Genomic DNA, 23044 nt, shown 5'->3' on the forward strand with positions numbered 1-23044 from the left:
ATATATGCAATAAAAGGATGCAAGTATGTTTTCTTGCATTTTCTTCCTAAAGAGTTGCAAACAGGGCTGGATCTAGAAAATACTGTTTCGTTTTTTTGGGGTAATGCTCCCTACCATTTTTATGGTTTACATGGGCATTCCAATCCAGCAATAGATTTGTTTTACAGCTTTCGAATTATTAATGACAAATTCAAGAAACAATTCTGCAGTCACTGCCTATGGTCTAATTTTTTGTAGTTTTCCTTTAACTTAAAAACCATAGAAAGAAGTACCATCTTTGATACTACTGATGGGCCCAAACTTAAAAATCTATGATGCAAAATAGTTTTAGCTATCATTTATGATTACTAAAAACAACCATTGACCATAAATATTTTATACTATCACAAAAAGCAGACTAGCTTTCTCATAACTTAGCAAACGTGTTATGGTTGAAAATAAAATTCAAAATAAGTTGAACGGCTTAACTCATAATTACTAAAAGTTCATACTCTATAGTGCCATATGTAACAAGATTCTCATTTAAGAAAATAGATGCATGCTAATTTAGAAACTACTGAGATGGTTATTTTCCTTTTTTGAGACCTAGCTGTCACCCAGGCTGGAGTGCAGTGGCGTGATCTCAGCTCACTGCAACCTCCGCCTTCTAGGTTCATGCGATTCTTGTGCCTCAGCTTCCTGAGTAGCTGGGATTACAGTCACATGCTGCCATGCCTGGTTACGTTTTGTATTTTTAGTAGACATGGAGTTTCATCATGCTGGCTAAGCTGGTCTCGAACTCTTGACCTCAAGCGATCCACCCACCTCGGCCTCCCACACTGTTGGGACTGCAGGCGTGAGCCACCCAGAAAACTACTGAGATTCTGAAACAAATTTTGAAAAAAGCATACAAACCAAAGTTTAAGGTGAATTTAAAAGGTTTTCCAATTATTGAGATTTGCATTTCTCTGACGAGAAAAACAGGGTTTAGAAAAACCAGCATATCTCCTTTTATGCATTTAGAGATCTTTAAATTGTTAGCTATTGTAGCCTGCTTGTTCATTGGGTTTTGTAGTGTGTATATATATAGGCCACCACTAATATACTTGGGGAGCTTTGCATTCACAGTAGCTCATGGATATGACTTTAACATGAATTATCATACTATCATGGTTATTGCAATTCAGTTTTTTTAAGAATAAAGTTATTATAATACAAACATTCCTTGTAGTAAATGTTTGTATTATGGGTTTTTTTTTTTTTTGTAACAAAGAATTGTTTTCTACCTTTGTTATCATTTAACAAGAAATTTACAAAACCAAGAAGGAACCAAATCTTTGATTTACATTTCTGCTGACCTAGTTGTGTGGACTCTTGCAGAGGAATAGCATTGCTGCATGGTGCTCAGAAAGTGTGGGAAAATGGAACAAAAAGCTTGAATCCATTTTTTTTTTCTGCTTTTACATCAGAATTTATATTTAGGTTATACTTTCCTAGAGGAATGAACAATACATCTCTCTTATCCACAATGTGTAATTTGCTAGTTTTGTGTTTAAAGCTTTTCTTATTTCCTGTTCTACTTCTGTGAATTAAGGATTTTAAGCAGGGGCAAAACTAGCATCAGCAGGTAATCATTCTTGGATACAGATACTAAGTACACGTAGCATGCTTGTCTTCACTCTTAGGTCATAAGCTCCATGAGAGCAGGGGACAATGATCACTCCAATCCTTGCTGCTTTCCCAGCATATAGCACATGGCAGAATTCAAACAATTGTTTAATAAACAACAACAAAAAACCTTTCATATCACAAGAAAGACATCTGCTGTCCTGAAAGAACTGATAAATTATGTAGCTTACTTAAAAAAAAAAATGATATGGTTGACATACAATAAAGTAGAATTTATGCTGTTGCCCTGCTTCTGCCATAAACATGACAAAACATGACAATGGGAAATCACCTGAGTTCTCTGGATCTCAGTGAATAAATTTATGACATTAAGGGATTTAACAAAAATGAAACCCAGTGGGAAAATTGTACAAGTCACTCAAGTTCTAAATTGCTTCCCAATGCTGAAATCACTTAGTGAGATACATCAAAGACCACAGAACTTTTGGTTTACAAGTAACAGACAAAGAATACTAGAAAATTTAAAACTTTTAATAAATGTGCTTTGTTCACAAAATGTGAAAAAATACAACAAACACACACGTACATTTTTAGGTATGCTACCTCCCACCACTTGGCAACTATGGTAAAACCACATGATCTAGTCATGATACTGAAGAATCCAACCAAATGATTACCATTTGCTTTTGAAACAACCAAATTATTTTGGAGAACCAGCTGTGAATGTGACAGGAGGCCTCATAACTTCTTTATATCCAAAATGAAATAATTCTTAGGAGTACCCATACAGTATTAGAAGGCCCTATTAACTTCCACTTGTTATTACATACATGATCTGGCATCAAGCTGCAATGACTGCTTATACTTCAATACTTATATACTGAATTGGCTTTGGTGGAATGTGTATCAGTTTAAATCTGTGCCAACCTAATTGGAATAAGCTGAATATACAGTAACAAATGATATAAATTCAAACAAATTTATACTAAGTGGTAGTAGGTTTTATAAAGAGACTTCCTCAGAGTACTACATAAAATATATCATGCACACTTTGGAGCATAAGCAGAATCAACATCTGTAAACAATCAGAATTTATAGCACCAACATTTTCGCTGTAACACAAAGGCTGACTCCAGGGTCATACTACACCAGCCTTTCAAAAGCGCTGTTTTCATTTACTTTCAAAGCATTTTCATTTGGTGTATTGTTTTCTTTGCTCTTAAAATATTTACCCAAATCAAAAAGCAAACAGTATGGTAAAAGGTACTACCAAAATAGTTCAAAATAGTTCTGTATTATCCTCAACACAGTGCTTTTTTTTTTCTTCCCCTTCTCTTGGGGAAGCTACAAGACATAATCCTGTAGTGCTTAACTGGAAAGAACAGTCAATCCTAAATATTAAAGAATCTTATGCTATTGAAAGTAAATGAAAAATTTCGAGTTACTTGTGGCATATTTGAGCAACCAATATTTATTGCATTTAATCAACTGACTAAAAAATTACAATCTTGTTACTTTCATTAATTTAGCATGTGAAATTTAATTAGAAATACTGGGTACATACACTCAACCATTTATATCATAAAGGATAAGTTTTATATTTCTAAATAAAGTTTGACATTCAAAGGTACTACGGCAATTCACAATAAGCACAAAAACATCAGCTTTACCAGAGTAAAGAAGTGCAGTTTATGAAATTTAGGATCAACTATTGAAAATGCAAGTTTCCTTTAAAAACATACAAACATACGCACAACATTAACCATGAAATCTGAAACTGTGATATTTCAGTGCAAAAACCTCAGTATGAGGTAATTTTAATGTAATAACCACTTGAAAAAAAAAATCCACACAGTGGCACTCTTAAAAATGATAGCTTCCATGACAACTGCTGGCTGACAAGACAATGTGGACTAAATGTTCTTAACTGTTCAAACTAATCTTGTCTTGTTTGGACATATATTTTTCCCTAATCATTTGCTTCTGATTCAGAAACACAGAAAGGCATTTATTAATGTGGAAAGGGAAAATTCCCACAGCCAACTAATTGATATATTCAAAGAAAATTTTCTGATAAAGTTTAGATAGAAATTAAGATACCAAAAGGTCAAAACCATTTTATGAGATCACCAACAGAGGGTTAATTTTAGGTTTCTCCATATAATTTGAAACTTGTAGTGCGGCACCTCCTTAACGGAAAGGTGAGGACCCTATCAAAGTTGGTTTCAACAGAACATAAACTCTCTTCCAAGTGCAATCCCTTTCAAAAAGGTGTTTTAGGTCATTATTGAGTATTACATTGTTCCTTGCTTAAGTAAAAAATTTTGTAAATGAAGCCTAAGTTTAAGAAAAGTAAAAGTGAACTCTCAGGTAAATATACTTCACACCAAGGCCCAAATCAACAAGAAAGTTATGAAAATACTACTTTGGCAATGGTGTTTATTGGATAGGGCTAATAAAATTAGAATACACACTTTGGGGGAAATCTCTCCCCCAATGTCTGATGCTGTCAAATGAGCTTTTAATAGAAGGAAGAAAGAAAAAGAATTATCACCAGTTACAAAAAGTTCAGTAAATATTGGATCATCAGACAAAAAAGGAACATAAAATGACTTTCTGTAACATCACAATTTTAGTTAGAAAAAAGAAAAAGATAAGTGCATCACAAAACTAACCAATCTATTTTTCTGTATCACATTTAACTTGTGAGTCATCAAAGTGCAATCTACAGCTTTCTACATCTTAAGTTTTCCATTCAATGGTTTATAGTCAACATTGAAAAGTTGAAAAGGAAAACATATAGCAAATTATGCTTGTTTTCACAATAGCACTAAAGAGAAAAAGGTACCTTTCTATGATAGTGCTAAATGCTAAAGTAACAGTAGTTTCTGCTATGACATGAGTCACTCTGCATGAAACTTTAAGCTTTCTATATAAGAATAAATTTTAAAATTGAGAAGTAGAAAAAAATAGCAAACTCTGTAAACCTCTGCATTTCTTTTATGCAAACCAGGTTTTCAGTACTGAGTTCATGTTAGTATTTCCAATTGGTGTAAGCAATTAGTTTAGGAGCCTGGACTGAAAGGGCCTTTTTGCTTCTGTATTAACTTAAAAGTAATATGGGGTCCTCTAGCTCATAGAAAGGAATAGAGCTGGCTTGACTTTCTCCAGAATCTGAGTCATATGGCGCATCAGGGAGTTCTGTGAAACCATATGCTAGTTGTTCATCTTCTATATCTGATCGAACATAGCAGGAAGGGTTAGAATATTCCTCATCTTCTATACTGTTGAAATCTTGAGGAATATATAACATTCCTGGGTAGTTCCTACTAACCAAGTCACTTGTGGTTTTTAGAGAGATTTTCCTAAATGCCATCAGATGCATATGTGAAAATTTTGAGTACTTGAAGCGTTTAAAGCCCAGGGACTCTATAGCAATCTTCCAGCTTTTCATCATCATAGCATGACGGTTCTGATGGGAGGAATCTGGTGTGATGATTAGTAATAAACCATTTAAGACTAACAGTTCATGGGCTTTCTTGCAGCAAATCCATCGCTGGTAAGGAGATGGAAAATAAGAAAGAAGGAGAGAGAAAACAACCACATGGAAAAGCTCTCCAGGAAGAGAATCAATAGGGTTTTTCAGCTGCTTCAAAAAAGCATCTATAGCATCCTGTGCAAGCTGGAGTGGTTGCTGAAGCTGTAAGTTCAGGAAATCACATTTATAGACACTCTGCAGAAACAGAAAACAAGGCATATTAAGAACTTCAAGATTATTTCCACTTTAATACATAGACTTTTCAGCAAACCATTTCACATATCATAGTAATTCCAGCATTGATTATACATTTTTCCTTTTAAATTATTAAACTTGAACAGATTTATTCAACCACAACTTTTACAAAAATCTCAAAGTAATTAAGTCCAAAGACCTGCTAATCATCATTTAAATATATATTTTTTGCCTAACAATTTAAAATGGGAAATAATTTAAGTGTGTATTTTGGGTTGGGACTTACATGAATTTTAATTTGGGTAGGAGTTTAAAGGAATGACATTTCTATTTACATTCACTTTAACATTTACAGTTACCAAAAACAAACTAATATAAAAACACTAAACAAGAAATACCATGAAATAAAGATGAATCAAATAAAGAGGATAATGAAAGAGGCATTATAATATTTGTGCAAGCAGAATGATTCCAAAACTTAAGTTCTTTGAAACCGTTAACTTTAACCATTTAAAAAGTAACCCTCAATATTACTTTTATTCTATTAAAAAGTTAATCCCTGGTTTGGAACAAACTAAATTTAGTTAGACAAATGACCATGGGAAACAATACAACAAAGGAATAAACAACATTATATAATTTGCTAAATCTTAAAACTATGGAAATGAATCAGAATAAAAATCTTAAAACTATGGAAATGAATCAGAATAAGAAAGCAATTTTAAAATTAGACAAAAATTACTCTATCATATACCAATAGTTATTAACAAAGATATGACCTAATACCTTAATACCTCACTCATGTTAGTGTATATACAAGCCGGCCACATAGTCATCTGGACTGTTTATTAGGAAAAGTGATATGCAATGTTCTAGTACCCGAAAAAAAGATGCTTTTCTTCTTCCCTTTTTCTTAAAGGCAGCTTTATTGATGTGTAAGTAACACAAAAGCATAAGTCTGATAAGTTGTGATGTATTTTTACACTCATGAAACCACTGGAATGGTCAAGTTAATGAACAGATCCAACACCCCATAATTTTCCTTATTCCCCTTTATAGTCCCTTCCTTCTCTTCCCCTGCCAGCAGGCAACGATTGAAGTTTGTATTTCCTAGAATTTTATATAAATAATCATTTTGAGATTTTTCTTGCAGGTATTAATAGTTTATTCCTTTTTAAATTGCAGAATGGTATCCCATTGTATCAAGGATGTACCACAGTTGGTTTATCCATATACACCTGTTTATGGACATCTGGGTTGTTTCTAAGTTTTTGGTTATTACAATTCAAGCTGCTGTGAGTATTCCCATACATATGTTTGAATCAACATTCTTTAATTTGTCTTGGGGAAATATCTTGGGTGGCTAGATCATACAGTAGGTGGTGTAGTAGGTTTAATTTTTAAATAACTCCCAACTGATTTCAAAAGTGGTTATGTAGTTTCATGTTCCCACCAGGAGTATGTGAGTTCCAGTTCCTCCAAATCCTTATCAACTCTTGGTATAGCTAGTCTATTTCATTTTAGTAATTGTAATAGATGTGTAGTGGTATTGCAGTTTTAATCTGCATTTTCCTAATGAGTTAGTGTTGTTTATCATCTTTTCCCAGACTTATTTGCCATCCAGATATCTTCTATGTTAAAGTGTCTGTTCAAATATTTTGCCCATTTAAAAATAATCGGGTTGCTTTAAATTTTAAGTATTTTCTTACTGGGTTTTGGGAGTTCTTTATTTATTTTTGATTCAAGTCTTTTATGATATATGACTTGAAAATATTTTCTTAGTATCATGTGCCTTATCTTTTCATTCTTTTAACAGTGTCCTTTGAAGAGCTGAAGTTTTTAATTTTGATGAAGACTAATTTATCAATTTGTTCTTTCTTAGATGTTGCTTTCAAAGTCAGGTCTAAGAAGTCTTTTCCTATCCCAAGGTCATAAAGACTTTTTTTAAAAATGTTTTCCTTTAGTAGTTTTAGAGTTTATGGCTTTTTCATTTAGGTCTATGATACATTTTGAGTGTTTTTTTTGAGATGGAGTCTCTGTTGCCCAGGCTGGAGTGCAGTAGCGTGATCTTGGCTCACTGCAACCTCCGCCTCCTGGGTTCAAGTGATTCTCCTGCCTCAGACTCCTGAGTAGCTGGGACTACAGGCACGCACCACCATGCCTGGCTAATTTTTGTGTTTTTTGTAGAGACGGGGTTTCACCATATTGGCCAGGCTGGTCTCGAACTCCTGACCTTGTGATCCGCCCACCTTGGCCTCCCAAAGTGCTGGGATTACAGGCATGATCCACCACACCCAGCCAAGGTCATTTTTTTTATATGGAGTGTGGTATGGTCTGAAGTTTCTTCTTTTGTATATGGATACCCCTTTGTTTCAACTCCATTGTGGAAAAGACTATGCTTTCCATCTTGGGCAAAAATCACGTATCTAAGTTTGGGCCTATTTGTGAACCATCTATTATATTTCACTGATATTCCTGAACATCAATACCATGCTGTCTTGAATACTGTAGTTTTATAATTTTGAAATCAGGTAGTGTTACTCTCCAACACTGTCCTTTTTCAAAGTTATTTTGAGCTATTATTCTAGGTCCTTTGAATTTCCACACAAATTTTAGAATAAGTTTTTCAATTTCTACAAAAAAGCCCCCAAGAGTTTTGATGAGGACTGCACTGATTCTATACAGAGAGGGTCTCACTCTGTCACCTAGGCTGGAGTACAGTGGTGTGATCTTAGCTCACTGCAACCTCCACCCTCTGGGCTCAAGCAATCTTCCCACCTCAGGCTCCTGAGTAGCTGGGACCACAGGCGAGTGCCACCACATCTGCCTAATTTTTTCTATTTTTTTTGTAGAGACAGGTTTTTGCCACATTGCCCAGGATGGTCTCGAACTTTTGGACTCCAGCAATCCACTTGCCTAGGCCTCCCAAAATGCTGCGGTTACAGGTGTGAGCCACTGCACCCAGCCTAGGTCATCTTTACTTTCTCCTAATTTGTGATTTGCAGCATGTGGATTTTTCTACTTTTGTCAAATTTATGAGCTACATATTTCATATATGCTCACATATAAAATAAATATTTCATATTTTTGATGCCAGAGTAAATGGTACTGTTTTTAATTAAAATTTCTGATTGGTTGCTGCTAGTATATACACACAAATTTGTGTATATTATCTTGTCTCTTACAACCTTGCTAAACTCATTTGTTAGTTTTAGGAGCTTCTTTGAAGATTACACCGAACAATCAAATAGATGATCGATGACACCTGTGAATACAGTTTTACTTCTTTCCAATGTGGATGCTGTTTATTGCTTTTTCTTTCTTTATTGAATTGTTAGAATCTCTAGTACAAATGCTAAATAGAAGCTGTAAGAGTAAACATCCTTACCTTGTTCTTGTGAGAAAAGCATTTTTCTTTCACCATTAAGGATGATGTTAGCTGGAGATTTTTCAGATACCCTTTTATCAGGTTCAAGAAATTCCCTTAAATTTCTGAGTTTTGTTTTTTTTTTAATCAGGAAAGTCCAGATGTTAAATTTTGTCAAAGCTTTGTCAAATGCTTTTTCTGTGCCTACTGAAATGATCAAATGACTTTTCCTTTTTGAGTTAATATGACAGATTGTTTTTGAATTTTAAACCAATCCTGCATTCCTGAGATAAACCAAACTTGGCCATTATATATTATCCTTTTAAAATACCTTGTTGGATTCAATTTGCTAAAATTTTGTATAAACATCTGTATCTATATTCATAAGGGATATGGATCTGTAGTTTTGTTTTGTAACATTTGTCTGATTTTGATACCAGAGTAATGGCCTCATAGAATGAGTTGGGAAGTATTCCATCCATTTCAATTTTATGGAAGAGAATATATATAATTGGTATTATTTCTTCTGTAACTATTTGGTAAATTTTAACATGCAGGCATTAGTGCCTGGAATTTTCTTTGTGGGAAGGTTTTAAACTGCCAATTCGTAATTTGTTTAATAGATTTAGGGCCATTCATCTTATCTGTTTCTTCATGAATAAGCTTTGGTGGTTATGTCTTTCAAGGAATTGGTCCATTTGAATTGTCAAATTTATTGGCATAAGGTTGTTCAAAATATTTTCTTATCCTTTCAATGTTGGTAAAATCTGTCATGATGTCACCTTTTTCTCTTTACTTCTGATCAGTAGGCTAGAGTTTATAAATTTTATTGATCTACTCAAAGAACTAGCTTTTGCTTTCATTAATTTTCCCTATTTTTCTGAAAGTTTTCTATTTCATTTGATTTCTGCTCTCATGGTTATTTTCTTTCTTGTACTTTGGATTTAATGCTCTTCTTTTTTCTTCTAGTTGAAAAGTTGATGTCATTGCTTTGAGACTGTTATCTAATAAAGGTGTTTAGTGCTATAATTTTCCCCTAAGTACTACTTTTGTGACTTTAGTGACATCTATGCATTTTGATATCTTGTATTTTTATTTCAAAAAAGTTCTAATTTCCATTGTGAATTCTTCGTCAAGTGTTCAGTATACCTGTTCTAGTATTCAAGTGAATACTTTGTCAAGTGTTCTAGAGGGGTGTTGAAATCTCTATAATTTTATCAATGTCTATGTTTCCTTGACAGTTTATCAGTTTTTGATTTACGTATTTGGAAGCTTTGTTATTAGGTGCATAGACCAAGTTTGGTTTAGGATTGTTATGTACTCTTGATGAACTGACCCTTTTATCATTATGGAATGGTCATTTTTATCCCTGATCATATTCTTTGCTCTGAAATATACTTTGTCTAATTTTAATGTAGCCATGCCAGCTTTCTTTTCTCCATCTTATTGCTTTCACTCTGTGTCTTAATAATTGAAGTACATTTCTTATGGGCCACATATATTTGGGTCTTGGCTTATTTCCCCCAATCTGCCAGTCTCTGCCTTTCAATTGGGGCATTTAGGCCATTTCTATTTAATGTGTTGACTGATGTGATTATGTTTTAAATCTATAATCTTGCTATTTATTTTCTACTTGTCTCACTTGATTGTTGTTCCCTTCCACCTCTTCCTTGATCTTTTGAATTAACTAATTTTTTAATGATTTTATTAGCCTTGTTGGCTGATTAGGTATAACTCTTATTTCAGCAGTTGCTTTAACTTATCAGTCTACCTTCAAGCGATATTACACCACTTAATGTATAAGAACCTCAAAGTACTAATATTATCACAGTGGACTGGTTCCAGGAACCACTGTACATACCAAAATCCACAGATGTTCAAGTCCTTTATATAAAATGGTATATTTGCATACACCCTATGCATATCCTCCCATATATTTTAAGTCATCTCTAGATTCCTTATAATACGTAATACAATGTAATGTTATTTAAATAGTTGTTATGCTATATTATTTTTATCGTTGTATTGTTATTTTTATTTATTGAGACAGGGTCTCCCTCTGTTGCCCAGGCTGGAGTGCAGTGGCACAATCTTGGATCACTGCAGCCTCAACCTCCAGGGCTCAAGCGATCCTCCCATCTGTCTCCTGAGCAGCTGGGACTACAAGTGCACTATGTGTGGCTTTTTTATTTTTTGTAGAGATGGGGTCTTGCTGTGTTGCATAGGCTGGTCTCAAGCTCCTGGCTCAAGCAATCCTTCTGCATTGGCCTCCCAAAGTGCTGGGATATTACAAGTGTAAGCCACCATGCCCTGCCGCAAATATTTTTGATCTGTGGTTGACTGCATCCACAGATGTGGAATCCAAGTATATGGAGGGCCAAGTTTATTTCTGATTCTCTCATCACACCCTTTATGCTACTATCATAAATTTTCATTTTATCTATATTAAAAACCCCACTCTATATCATTATTTTTGCTTAAGTTGTTGTATTAGTTTGCTAGTGCTGTTGTAACAAAGTACCATGAACTGGGTGGCTTAAACAATATAAATTTTCTCATAGTTCTGGAGGCTTAGAAGTCTGAGGTCCAGATTTTGGGAAGATTTCTTCCTTTTGAGGGCTGTGAGGCAGAATCTAATCAATGCCTCTTGCCTTGCCTCTAGTGGTTTGCTGGCAATCTTTGGTGGTCTTTGGTTTATAGATGCATCTCTCCAATCTCTGTGTTCATCTTCATGTGACGTTCTCCCTGTGTGCTTGTTTCTGAGTTAAAATTTCTCCTTTTTATAAGGATACCAGAGTCGTATTGGACTAGGGGCCACTGTAATCACCCCTGTTTAATTTGATTACCTCTGTAAAGCTCCTATCTTCAAATAAAGTCACATCTTTAGAGTTAGAACTCCAACATATCTGTTTTAGGTTGAACAATTCAACCCAAAACAATGGTAAATTATCTTTGAAGAGTTTAAACAAGAGAAAATCTTTTTAGCTGTATAGTTATCACTTCTAGTATTCTTCATTCCTTTGTGTAGAGCCATATTTCTACCTGGCTAAAGCACTTCCATCTTAACATTTCTTATAATACAAGCTTGCTAATATTGAATTATTTCAGCTTTTACATATCTGAAGAAAATCGATTTCATCTTCATTTCTGAAAGACATTTTGGCTGGGTATAAAATTCTAGGTGACTTTTTCTTTCAGTACTTTAAGGTGTCTTTACAATTTCTGGGAGCTTTTAAGATTTTATCACTAGTTTTAGATTGATTTGATGTTCCTTGGTGTAATTTTCTTGATGTTTCTTTTGTTTGGGGTTTGTTGGGCTTCTTTGAATTTGAGTTTAAAGCTTTAATTAAATTGGAAAGTTTTTGGCCATTTTTTCAAATCCCCCACCTTTTGAGGGATTCCAATTATGCTTATATTTAGTTGCTTAGATTTGTATCACTGATGCTCTTCTATTTTAAAAATTTTCTGTTTCATTTTGGATAGCTGCTATTGTTATATCTTCAATTTCCCTTTCCTTCTGCAACATCTAATATGCATTAATCCTATCCAGTATGCATCTTCACATCACACATTATAGTATCTGTCTCTAGAAGATAGATGTGGGTATTTTAAAATATCTTCCTGTTTCTACTTAGCTTTTTATACAGTTTTGATTTTTTTAAATAATAAAACTGTATTGTAGCATAACATAAGGAAAGAATATAAACTGTGCAAATGTTTAGCTTAAGTAATTTTCCCAAATTGGTATTATCTCTATTTTAATGTCCCTGTTTCTGTGTCAGTTCAGGGTTGGTCGTTGTTGGCTGATTTATCTCCTTACTGTGGGTCCTATTTTCTTGCTGCTTTGCATGGCTGTAATTTTTTTTGGATGCTAGACATGGTGAATTTTACCTTGGTGGATTCTACATAACTATGGATTGCTATAAATATTCCTGAACTGTGTTCTGGGATGTAGTTAAGATACCTGGAGACAATCTGAACTTTTTGGGTCTTACTTTTAAGATTTGTTACGTGGGACTAGAGCACTAGTGTTTAGTCTAAGGCAAATTATTCTCCAATATTGAGGTAAGACCCTTCTCTGTGTACTCTATTAAATGTCTGTGAATCTTGAATGCTCCAGTATGGCTGATGGGAACAGGAACAATATTAATACTTCTCTGTGTGAGTGCTGGCCACTGTAATCTCTAAGCCTTTCGGACAGTACCTTATCCAGTCTCATGTAGTTTTCTCATATAGTCTCATGTAGTTTTCTCATATAGTCTCATGTAGTTTTCTCATATACATGTGTGCTGATCTGTACTCAGCTGAGTATTCAAAGGGGACCTTTTGCAGGCCTCTGGAGTTTTCCCTCTATGGCTTTCTTATTTTCAGTAGACCATTCTAGAAACTCTAGTTGCCTCGGTCTCCTAGGACTCGCAACTCTGTCTTCACAATTCACGGAATCACCTGAACTCTGTCTGCTTGGGTTTCTCCCTGTGCTATATTCTGGAAACTCTCTCAAGGCAATATCCTAGAGTAATTGTAGGGCTTGTTTTCCATCTCTCAGGAATCACTGTCCTTCATTACCTGATGTGCAGTGTCAAAATTATTTCAAATATTTTGTTGCTTCAAGTGGAAGAGGATAAAGCTGGTCTATCTTATCCCATCTTGTCTGGAAGAGTAAGTCCCTTTACTGTTTTAAAATTAGTTATAGGATTCTGAACTGTGAAACTCTGATTCTACTACTTATGTATAGCCGTCTTTTGTCTTCCCTGGTGACTATACAATTCAGCGTTTATAACCCTATCCATAAATAGATTTAATATTAAGCTTAAGGATCAGATCAAATGGTCATGATGTCTCAACAGTCCCTAAAGAACATCTTTCATGCATATTTTGAGGAAGGAAGGGAAGATAATCCATGCATGAAGCCACTTGGGCTTTAAAACTAGTTCCTGATGGCACAGAAATTCTCTGCAGTGGTAAGTTAAGAACAGTGATTTTATAATAGAGAAAACGAAAGTAGAAATAACAGTAATGGTTTTAGGACTTGCTTGTTCCTTGGTGTTATACAGATTTAATCATGCTCATCAAAATGATTCATAATCAAAGTTTCATATGAAAGTTAAATCTTCATGCAGGAACTTACCAGTAGTAAGAACAAACATTTATTTAGCAGGCACTGTATAAGAGCTACTATGCTTGGTGCTTTAAATACTTTTTTTTTTTTCAAGAAAACTTTACAACATCCTATGAAATGTGGTCTACTACTAACCCCATTACACAGATGAGAAAACTGAGGATCAGAGACTAGAAAATGGTGATGGAGAGGTTCAAACCTAGGCTGGAAACATGATTCTATTCTTTTATTTAAAAAAGTATTAAATATACTAGGTACTCTTCTAGGTATTGGGAAGACAGCAGTAGAGGGAAAAAAATCCCTAATAACTAATATATTAATACTCTAATCCTTGCTTTAAAAATAACATTAAAATGCATTTTGTAAATATTTAAATGCATTTTGTAAAAATTTTTGTGTCTAGAGTTCTATCAAGAGTAAAATGGTAAACATAATGAATTAATGTTATTCTGGAAAAAATCTTTTTCTGATATAAATACTGTGCCTACTTTAGAGTCATCTATCTTCAAAAAATACCTTTAACACAAACTCTTGGCATCACGTGATTAAGGTAAAAGAAAGTTCAAGCTGGCTGGGTGCAGTAGCTCATGCCTGCAATCCCAGCACTTTGGCAGGTTGAGGCAGGTGGATCACCTGAGGTCAGGAGTTTGAGACCAGCCTGACCAACATGGTGAAACCCTGTTTCTACCAAAAATACAAAGTTAGCTGGGCGTGGTGGTGCATGCCTGTAATCCAGCTATTTGAGAGGCTGAGGCAGGAGAATCGCTGGAACCCAGGAGGCACAGGTTGCAGTGAGTGATCACGCCACTGCACTCAAGCCTGGGCAACAAGAGCGAAACTCCATCTTAAAAAAAAGTTCAAGCTGATAAGGAGGTGATACTGCTTCACTGAATTGAAATGATAGTGTCATAACTGACCCATAGGAAATGTTCTCAAAGGATAGTATCTATCATTTATTGAGTTCCTATAATGTACCAGGCCAAGTGTTAAGTAGTTTCATTGACTCAAGTACAAACAAGCTGGATTTAATAAAGTTCTGGCTGATGCCAAAGCCCTTGCCTCTTTCTACTATTCCATAATGGCTCTACAACACTGTATATTTCAGAAAGAGATGCATTAAAAGAAAATAATAAACCAAATACAACAAAATGCAAAACCCAAACACTATAGCTATGTGGAATTCTGTAATCTACTGAAGTTTTTGTTTTTTTGTTTTTTTTTTTTTTAGACGGAGTCTCACTGTGTCACCCAGGCTGGAGTGCAGTGGCGTGACCTCGGCTCACTGCCACCTCCGCCTCCTGGGTTCAAGTGATTCTCCTGCCTCAGCCTCCTGAGTAGCTGGGATTACAGGCACCCACCACCACGCCAAGCTAATTTTTTTTATTTTTTAGTAGAGACGGGGTTTCACCATGTTGGCCAGGCTGGTCTCAAACTCCTGACCTCAGGTGATCCACCCATCTTGGCCTCCTAAAGTGTTGCGATTACAGGAGTGATCCACCATGCCCAGTTGAAGTTTCTTAATTGCAATGATTTTGCTCTAACATAGTTTTAAATTATGGCTATTTAGATGATAAAGAAAATAAAGACAATATTTGGTTAAATGCTCAATTTTTCACAAAATGTATTTAATTTTGAAATCTCCCCTCAATGGGTACATAGGAAATACATTTGCTATTTTACGGATGCAAAGACAGTGCTTTTCTTTTGTAAATATACATGTAAAATATTGAAGTCTGAAAACAAAACTATGCATACCTCTACAGCAGGTACAATATCTATGCCAACAGTCAGAAATTCTTCAAACTTCAGAAATGGATTAAAGCAGCTGCCAACATCAAGTAATCTGATTTTTCCTGAGGCTTGTAGCAACCTAAAAACAGATATTTTATAAAAACAAAATCAAATATGAGAATATAAAAAATCACATAGATTATCGGTTCTTTAACTTTTTGGTCTCAGGACCCTTTTACACATTTAAAAATTACTGAGGGCCCCAATGAGCTTTCATTTCTGTGAGTTATATCTATTAATAATGATCATATTTGAAGTTAAGATGAACAAGTCTTAAAAATATTCATTTATTAGACTTAAAAAGGATAGTAAAAAAGTACGGCTTTGTTTTATATATATTTACTTAATTTTTTAAAAATTGAGACAAGGTCTTGCTGTATTGCCCAGGCTGGTCTTGAACTCCTGAGCTCAAGTGATCCTCCAGCCTCAGCTCCCAAAGTACTGGGATTAGAGGCGTGAGCCACTGAGCCTGGCTCCCCCACCCCCAACCCCCATTTTTTAAAAATATATTTTTTCAAGTCTCTAATGTCTGGCTTAATTGAAGATGAATGAATTCTAATATCTGCTTTTGCATTCAGGCTGTTGCAATATCACATGCTATGTATGTAGTCTCTGGAAAACTCCACTCTACACTCATGATAGAGTGAGAGTAAAAAACAAATGAGAATCTGTAACAATATGTAATACTATACACACTACTAGTCATTCTTACCCTTATTGGGCTATGGTTAAGGAGTTCTTGAATCAGAAAGGCTAAGACCATAACCTGACTCTGACCCTTAACATGTAATATGGGGATAATAGTGGTATTTACCCTTAGACTTTTTCCCAGAATTAATAATACATTTAATACTTGACCCTATGCCTAGCACATGGTAAGTGCTCAAAAGGTGGTAGATATCATTGCTCACTATTACCATGTTATATAAAAAATTTGTATTTCTTCCACTAATGATCTTCCCTAGTAAAAGCAGAATTTGCTATATGCTAAATTCTGTAGTATAGATTCTAGTAAACTGAGTAGCAAAACATTTCTGAGAGTCTTAAAAAATATATACTTCCTATAAATTGAATTTTCTTTCTCAATGAAGTATCCTAAACCATTCAAGTTACTTCAACATTATGGAACAGTCACCAATAACTTAATCATATCATGGATTAGCTTAATAACTGATCAATTCTCAGTAATATACTTCGCCTATTTCAAATTATTTGGCTTCGCTCCTTAATTTTTTATTTGCATAAAACATACACAGTTTAAAGAACAGTCACTCAGTGAGTGACCATGTAATTACCACTCAGGTCAAGACATAATGACTGCATCCTGGAAACATGACCCTCCCTGATGACATCCCCCACACCTTTCCAAAATGGTAGTCACTATCCTCATTTTAGGTAGTCACTATCCCTATTTTAGTCACTTATCCTTATTTATTCCCTTGATTTCCTTTTATAGTCTTAAGTACCTACGACTGAATGTCTACAGCTTAGTTTTACATTACATTTTGTAACTTGCTGCTTTCATTTGACATGTTTTTGAGTTGTTTGTGCTTCTATAATTCACTTTTATGCTGTACAGTAGTACACTTAAGACTTTTATTAGTATGGCATTAAGTCTAAAGATCACTTAAGGAGAATTAACATCTTTATAATATTCAATCTTCAAATTCAGGAACACGAATAGTTATCCATTTACTTAAAAAACTGTCAATAGTTTTGATCATTTTCTCTAAAAAGTTCCCTCACATCTTTTGTTGGAGTTATATTCCTTGGTATTTCCTAGTTTTTGATGCTTTTATTATCTTTTTTCCCATGGATACACTTTACTGTTTTTTTTTAATTTCATTTTTTATTGTTGGTTACATGGATGCAATTTACTTGGATACAATAGTCCCCCCTTATCTGGTGTTTCACCTTTTGTGGTTTCAGTTACCCGCAGTTAACCATGGTCTGAAAATGCTCAACAGAAAATTCCAGAAATAAACCAATTCATGAGATTTAAATTGCGTGACATTCTGAGTAGCATGGTAAATTCTCACACCGTCAGACCCAGGACACGGATCACATCCATTTGTCCAAAGCATCCAAGCTTTTTGCATTAGTCATTAACAGGATATCTTATGATCCTGATATCTAACAACTGACATAGGCATGGCTTCATGATCTAGGATTACTGAAAGCAGATGATCCTCCTCCTCCTGATGTATGGTCAGAAGGTCAACAGTAGCCTAATGCTAAGTCACAATACCTATGTTATTCACCTCACTCCATCCCATTGTATAGGCATTTTATCATCTCACATCATAAGGGTAAGTGAAGTACAATAAAACACTTTGAGATACCATACTCACATAATTTTTATAGTATTTGGGTAAGTGAAGTACAATAAGATACTTTGAGATACCATACTCACATAATTTTTATAGTATTTTGTTATAATTGTTCTATTTTATTGTTATTCTTATTGTGCCTAACTTACAAATTAAACTTTATCATGGGTATGTATATATAAAAACATAGTATGTATAGGATTCAGTAATGTCTGTGGTTTTAGGCCTCCATGGGGGGTGTCGGCATGTATTCTCTGTGAAGAAGGGGTGGCTACTATGTATTATTTTTTTAGATCCAGCAGCTTTACGAAATTTATCTCGATTATCTGTATATTATTTTGTGTACTCTAGGTACATAAGTTCCTAATCTGTGAAAAATGACACTTGTGTTTCATCCTCTCCTATCACCCACCTACCCATCCATTTTTTACCCCCTTACCACTCGGCTGAGGACTTCCAATATGTTGGTAGATAGTGTCCATCCACTTGCCCACTTCTATTAATCTTACATCAGAAGGAATTTTCCAGTGTTTCACCATTAAATGTAATAACTGGTATAGGTTTTATATACTACCCTTGATAAAGTTGAATTTCCTTTTTTATAAACTTTTATTTTAGGTCCAGGGGTACATGTACAGGTTACACAGGTAAACTACGTGTCTCAGGAGTTTGGTGTTTAGGGAGTTTGGTGTACTGATTTATTTTGTCACCCAGGTAATAAAGATGGTTCCCAATAGGTAGTTTTTTTTAATTCTCTCTCTTCTCTGTCTCCACCCTTAAGTAATCCCCAGTGTATGTTGTTTCCCTCTTTGGGTCCATGTGTTCTCATCATTTAGCTCCCACTAACAAGTGAGAACATGAGGTATGTGGTTTTCTGTTCCTGAATTAGTTTGCTTAGGATAATTAGGATAATGACGTCCAGCTCCATCCATGTTGCTACAAAGGACATGATTTCATTCTTTTTTATGGCTGCATAGTATTCTATAGTGTATATGTACCACGTTTTCTTTATCCAGTCTACTGCTGTTGGGCATTTAGGTTGATTCCATGTCTTTGCTATTGTGAACTGTGCTGTGATGAACATATGTGTGCATGTGTCTTTATTGTAGAATGATTTATAGTCCCTTGGGTGTATACCCAATAATGGGGGATTGCTGAGTCTAGTGGTAATTTGAAGTTCTTTGAGGAATTGCTACACTGCTTTCCACAATGGCTGAACTCATTTACATTGCCACCAGCAGTGTATTAGCATTCCCCTTCCTCCACAACCTTGCCAGCAGCTGTTATTTTTTGACTTTTTAATAATAGCCATTCTGATGCCTGTGAGATGGTATCTCATTGTGGTTTTGATTTGCATTTCTCTAACGTTTAGTGATGTTGAGCATTTTTTCATATACCTGTTGGACACGTTTGTCTTCTTTTGAGAAGTGTCTGTTCATGTCCTTTGCCTACTTTTTAATGGGGTTGTTTTCTGCCTGCAAATTTGTTTAAGTTCCTTATAGTTGCTGGATATTGGACCTTTGTCAGATGCATGGTTATATTTTCTCCCATTCTGTAGGTTGTCTGTTTATTCTGTTGATAGTTTCTGTTGCTGTGCAGAAGCTCTTTAGTTTAAGTAGGTCCCACTTGTCAATGTTTTTGTTAAAATTACTTTTGGCATCTTTGTCATAATCTTTCCCAGGTTTTATGTCCAGAATGGTATTTCCTAGGTTATCTTCCAAGGTTTTTCTAGTTTTACATTTAAGTCTTTTTAACTGATCTTGAGTTTATTTTTGTGTATGGTGTAACAAAGAGGTCCAGTTTCAATCTTCTGATTATGGCTAGTTATCCCAGCACCATTTATTGAATAGTGAGTCCTGTCCCCATTGCTTTTGTCAACTTTATCAAAGATCAGATGGTTGTAGGTTTTATTTCTGGGTTCTCTATTCTGTCCATTGGTCTGTGTGTCTGTTTTGGTACCAGTACCATGCAGTTTTGTTTACTGTAGCCTTATAGTATCACTTGAAGTTGGGTAACATGTGATGCCTCCAGCTTTGTTATTTTTGCTAGGAATTGCCTTGGTGATTTGGGCTCTCTTCTGGTTCCATATGAATTTTAAACTAGTTTTTCTTAATTCTGTGAAGAATGTCATTGGTAGTTTGATGAAAATAGCACTGGATCTGTAAATTGCTTTGACAGTATGGCCATTTCAACAATAATGATTCTTCCTATCCATGAGCATGAAATGTTTTCCATTTGTTTGTGTCATCTCTGATTTGAGCATTGTTTTGCAATTCTTGTTGCAGAGATGTTTCACCTCCCTGATTAGCTGTATTCTAGGTATTTTATTCTTTTTGTGGCAATTGTGGATGGGATTGTGTTCTTGATTTGGCTCTCAGCTTGAATGTTGTTGATGTATAGGAATGCCACTGATTTTTGTACATTTATTTTGTATCCTGAAACTTTGCTGAAGTTGATCATCAGATCTAGGAGCTTTTAGCAGAGACTATGGGGTTTTATAGATATAGAATCATGTCATCTGCAAACAGAGATAGTTGGACTTCTCCACTTCTATTTGTTCCTTCTATTTCTCTTGCCTGGTTGTTCTGGCCAGGACTTCATGAAATCATTTTTATGCTTAGCTAGGGTGGTTTTTCTTTTTTTGACACAAATCCATGTGGAATTTTATCAAATGCAGTCTATATATTTGTGCAGATATGACTAATCTGTTTATGTGGTAGAAAAAATTCATTAATTGTATAGTGTCAAATCAATCTTGCATTCTTCGGAAGGTCCTAATTTGGTTTCTATATATTATTCTTTTCATAATCTAAGGATTTGTTTTATATGTCTGTGTGTATATACAGTAAATTCTGGCTACTTGTGGTTATTTGGTTCTATAAAGTGACGATGAATGTTGAATTAGTGAATGCTGAACAATGGCTCTTATGGAAACTACAGGATTAGGTCTCTGGTCACAACATTTTCATCAACACATACCTTGAATTTATGTGTTTCTGTTTAAAAGCACTGTATTTAATACATATTGTTGATGCATTAACATTGAACTCGTGGCCAACAGCACTATAACTCATGCCTGAAGGAAGCTTACATAACACATGTATTTTCTTTGTAAGGCACAATACAGCATTCCTGTGCTCAGGAACACTAGACTTCAACACCATATGTGGGGGTTGTTTTAAAAGCAAAGTCATCAACAAAAAGCACAAACAAAAAATGTAACACCAAATAGGCTGTGAAAAGGGTGTTTGTGTGAGACAGCGGAAACAAGGCATAGCTCACCTTGTTGGACCTCAGTTGGGAAATTTGTGTGTAGAATGAGTCAAATTTTTTGCCACAAGTATTGATTGTAGGGTTACAATTAAGTAAGTTTTAGTAAGTTAGGTAATTCACAGACAGGGAATTTACAAATGAGAATCGACTGTGTGTAGGTATTTTCAGGATTTTACATCTATGTTTATAAGTGGGCAAGTTTGTTAATCATGTTGTTCAAATATTTGATAGTCTTACTTTTTGAATGTTTCCTCAATCTTCCACCATTAAGAAAAAAAAACAGAATAATCTATGCAAATTGATTTAAAGTTATTTTGTTATTTTCATCTATATGTTTATTTTTGCAAAAAAGAAACCTAGAAAGGATAAACCAGAAACTAATAAAACCTCAGAAGATTTGGAACAAGGTAGATGCTTTAAGTATGAGATGGGATGTCTGAGTATACCTTTCATTGTAGTTTTGAATTTTGAAAGTTGTTAATGTTTTACATATTCAAAAAATAAAACCACTATAAACTAATGAATCTAGTTAAATAACACAGAAGGAAAACCAATAATTCAATACCACTTGAGCATACTATTCTGAAGACAATAATCTTGATGGGTAATATTCTAAGGACAAAAAAAAAACTGCAAAAATATCCTGAATTTTAATGTTTGTGGTTGTGGTGGTGCTGATATAGTCATTTTGAAATTATTTTGTGTGTCTTGAAGAGCTGAGCAAATGGCAAATAAACTAAAGTTGCTGAGAGATACAAACTCAGAATGAGGGAACGGAGGGAAAAAACCCTGCCAGTGATGGATTAGAATTAGAGGTTTCATAAGAAAGGATGTCAAAGCAGTGACACCACAGTAACAAAAAGCATATCTAATACTCAGAATTTGGTTTCTAAATACTGTTCTCTCACTAAAAGGAACCTGTACTACTTAGAGGAACAGCTTATGCCAGGGTTGAAGGAGAGAAAGTATATGGTAAGCCTGGATGATCTTATTGTACAAGAAAGTAAAGCACTGCTCAAACACTATGAAAAGGTAAAAGTAACTACTTTAAAGGCATTTCCATTGGCCTAATTTGGGATGATTTCACCATCATAAGAATGAACTTTAACACAATGATTTAAAATCTGAGTCTACAGGTACTTAAATAAGAAAGGGGGAGAAGGGAAAGATGTTTTTACAAAAGAATGCCAACCAATATATTTGAGCAAGATAGAAATTAATCACCATTTTGCAACCACTGTAATAAAAACAACTTGATTTAGGCAAGACCACTAATGGATGCTAAAGCCACTGGTGGAAACAGAAACTTCACTTGGTGTTTATGTATATAATTCACTCCACAAATTACAGATTAAAGGTACTTGGGAGGAATCTGGTAGACATCACCTTAGTCAAAAGATCAAACATCACTGAAAATGGGACAAATTGACATTTGTCCCTGAGTGATGCCCTGAGAACCCAATATCACCTATGTAGCATGCTTACCAGAAACATTAATGTAATCACAGGGAGTTTTCTATATTAATGCAGTCCAAGAGATATTTAACTAGATTCTATATGTAATCTTTGATGAATCCCGGATCAAACAACCATCAAAAATAAATCTCCCCAAAACAACTATAGATTTGTCTGTCAATTTTCATTATATATATGAAGTGTTAATAAATTTCATTATTTATTCAATATTTCATATATGCATGCGATATTAGGCAAAAATTAAAAATTGCTATATTTTCCTACTAAATCATACCTTTTATCACAAAAAATGTCTCCTTTATCTCTAGCAATGATACTCTAAAGCCTCATGTTTTGGATATCTCTCA

General features: G+C 34.6%; 2 protein-coding genes across 2 annotated transcripts in view; one reads left to right on the plus strand and one right to left on the minus strand.

Moving 5' to 3' along the window:
* LOC129060723 (uncharacterized) overlaps positions 1–5253 on the plus strand; it is a 36684-nt gene extending 31431 nt beyond the window's left edge. The window contains exon 4 of the mRNA XM_054560779.2: positions 5154–5253. The gene's annotated coding sequence lies outside the window, so the exon portion shown is untranslated. The remainder of the gene's footprint in view (positions 1–5153) is intronic.
* The window catches only part of BMT2 (base methyltransferase of 25S rRNA 2 homolog), a 118101-nt gene continuing 97175 nt past the window's right edge, over positions 2119–23044 (minus strand). Inside the window, exons 4-5 of the mRNA XM_002818359.5 lie at positions 15583–15697; positions 2119–5341 (exon numbers count right to left, since the gene is read on the minus strand). Coding sequence (XP_002818405.1) covers positions 4712–5341; positions 15583–15697 — 745 coding nt within the window. The 3' untranslated portion in view covers positions 2119–4711. The remainder of the gene's footprint in view (positions 5342–15582; positions 15698–23044) is intronic.

This window comes from Pongo abelii, chromosome 6 (genome assembly GCF_028885655.2).
Source record: "Pongo abelii isolate AG06213 chromosome 6, NHGRI_mPonAbe1-v2.0_pri, whole genome shotgun sequence".
In the NCBI taxonomy this organism is placed as follows: domain Eukaryota; kingdom Metazoa; phylum Chordata; class Mammalia; order Primates; family Hominidae; genus Pongo; species Pongo abelii.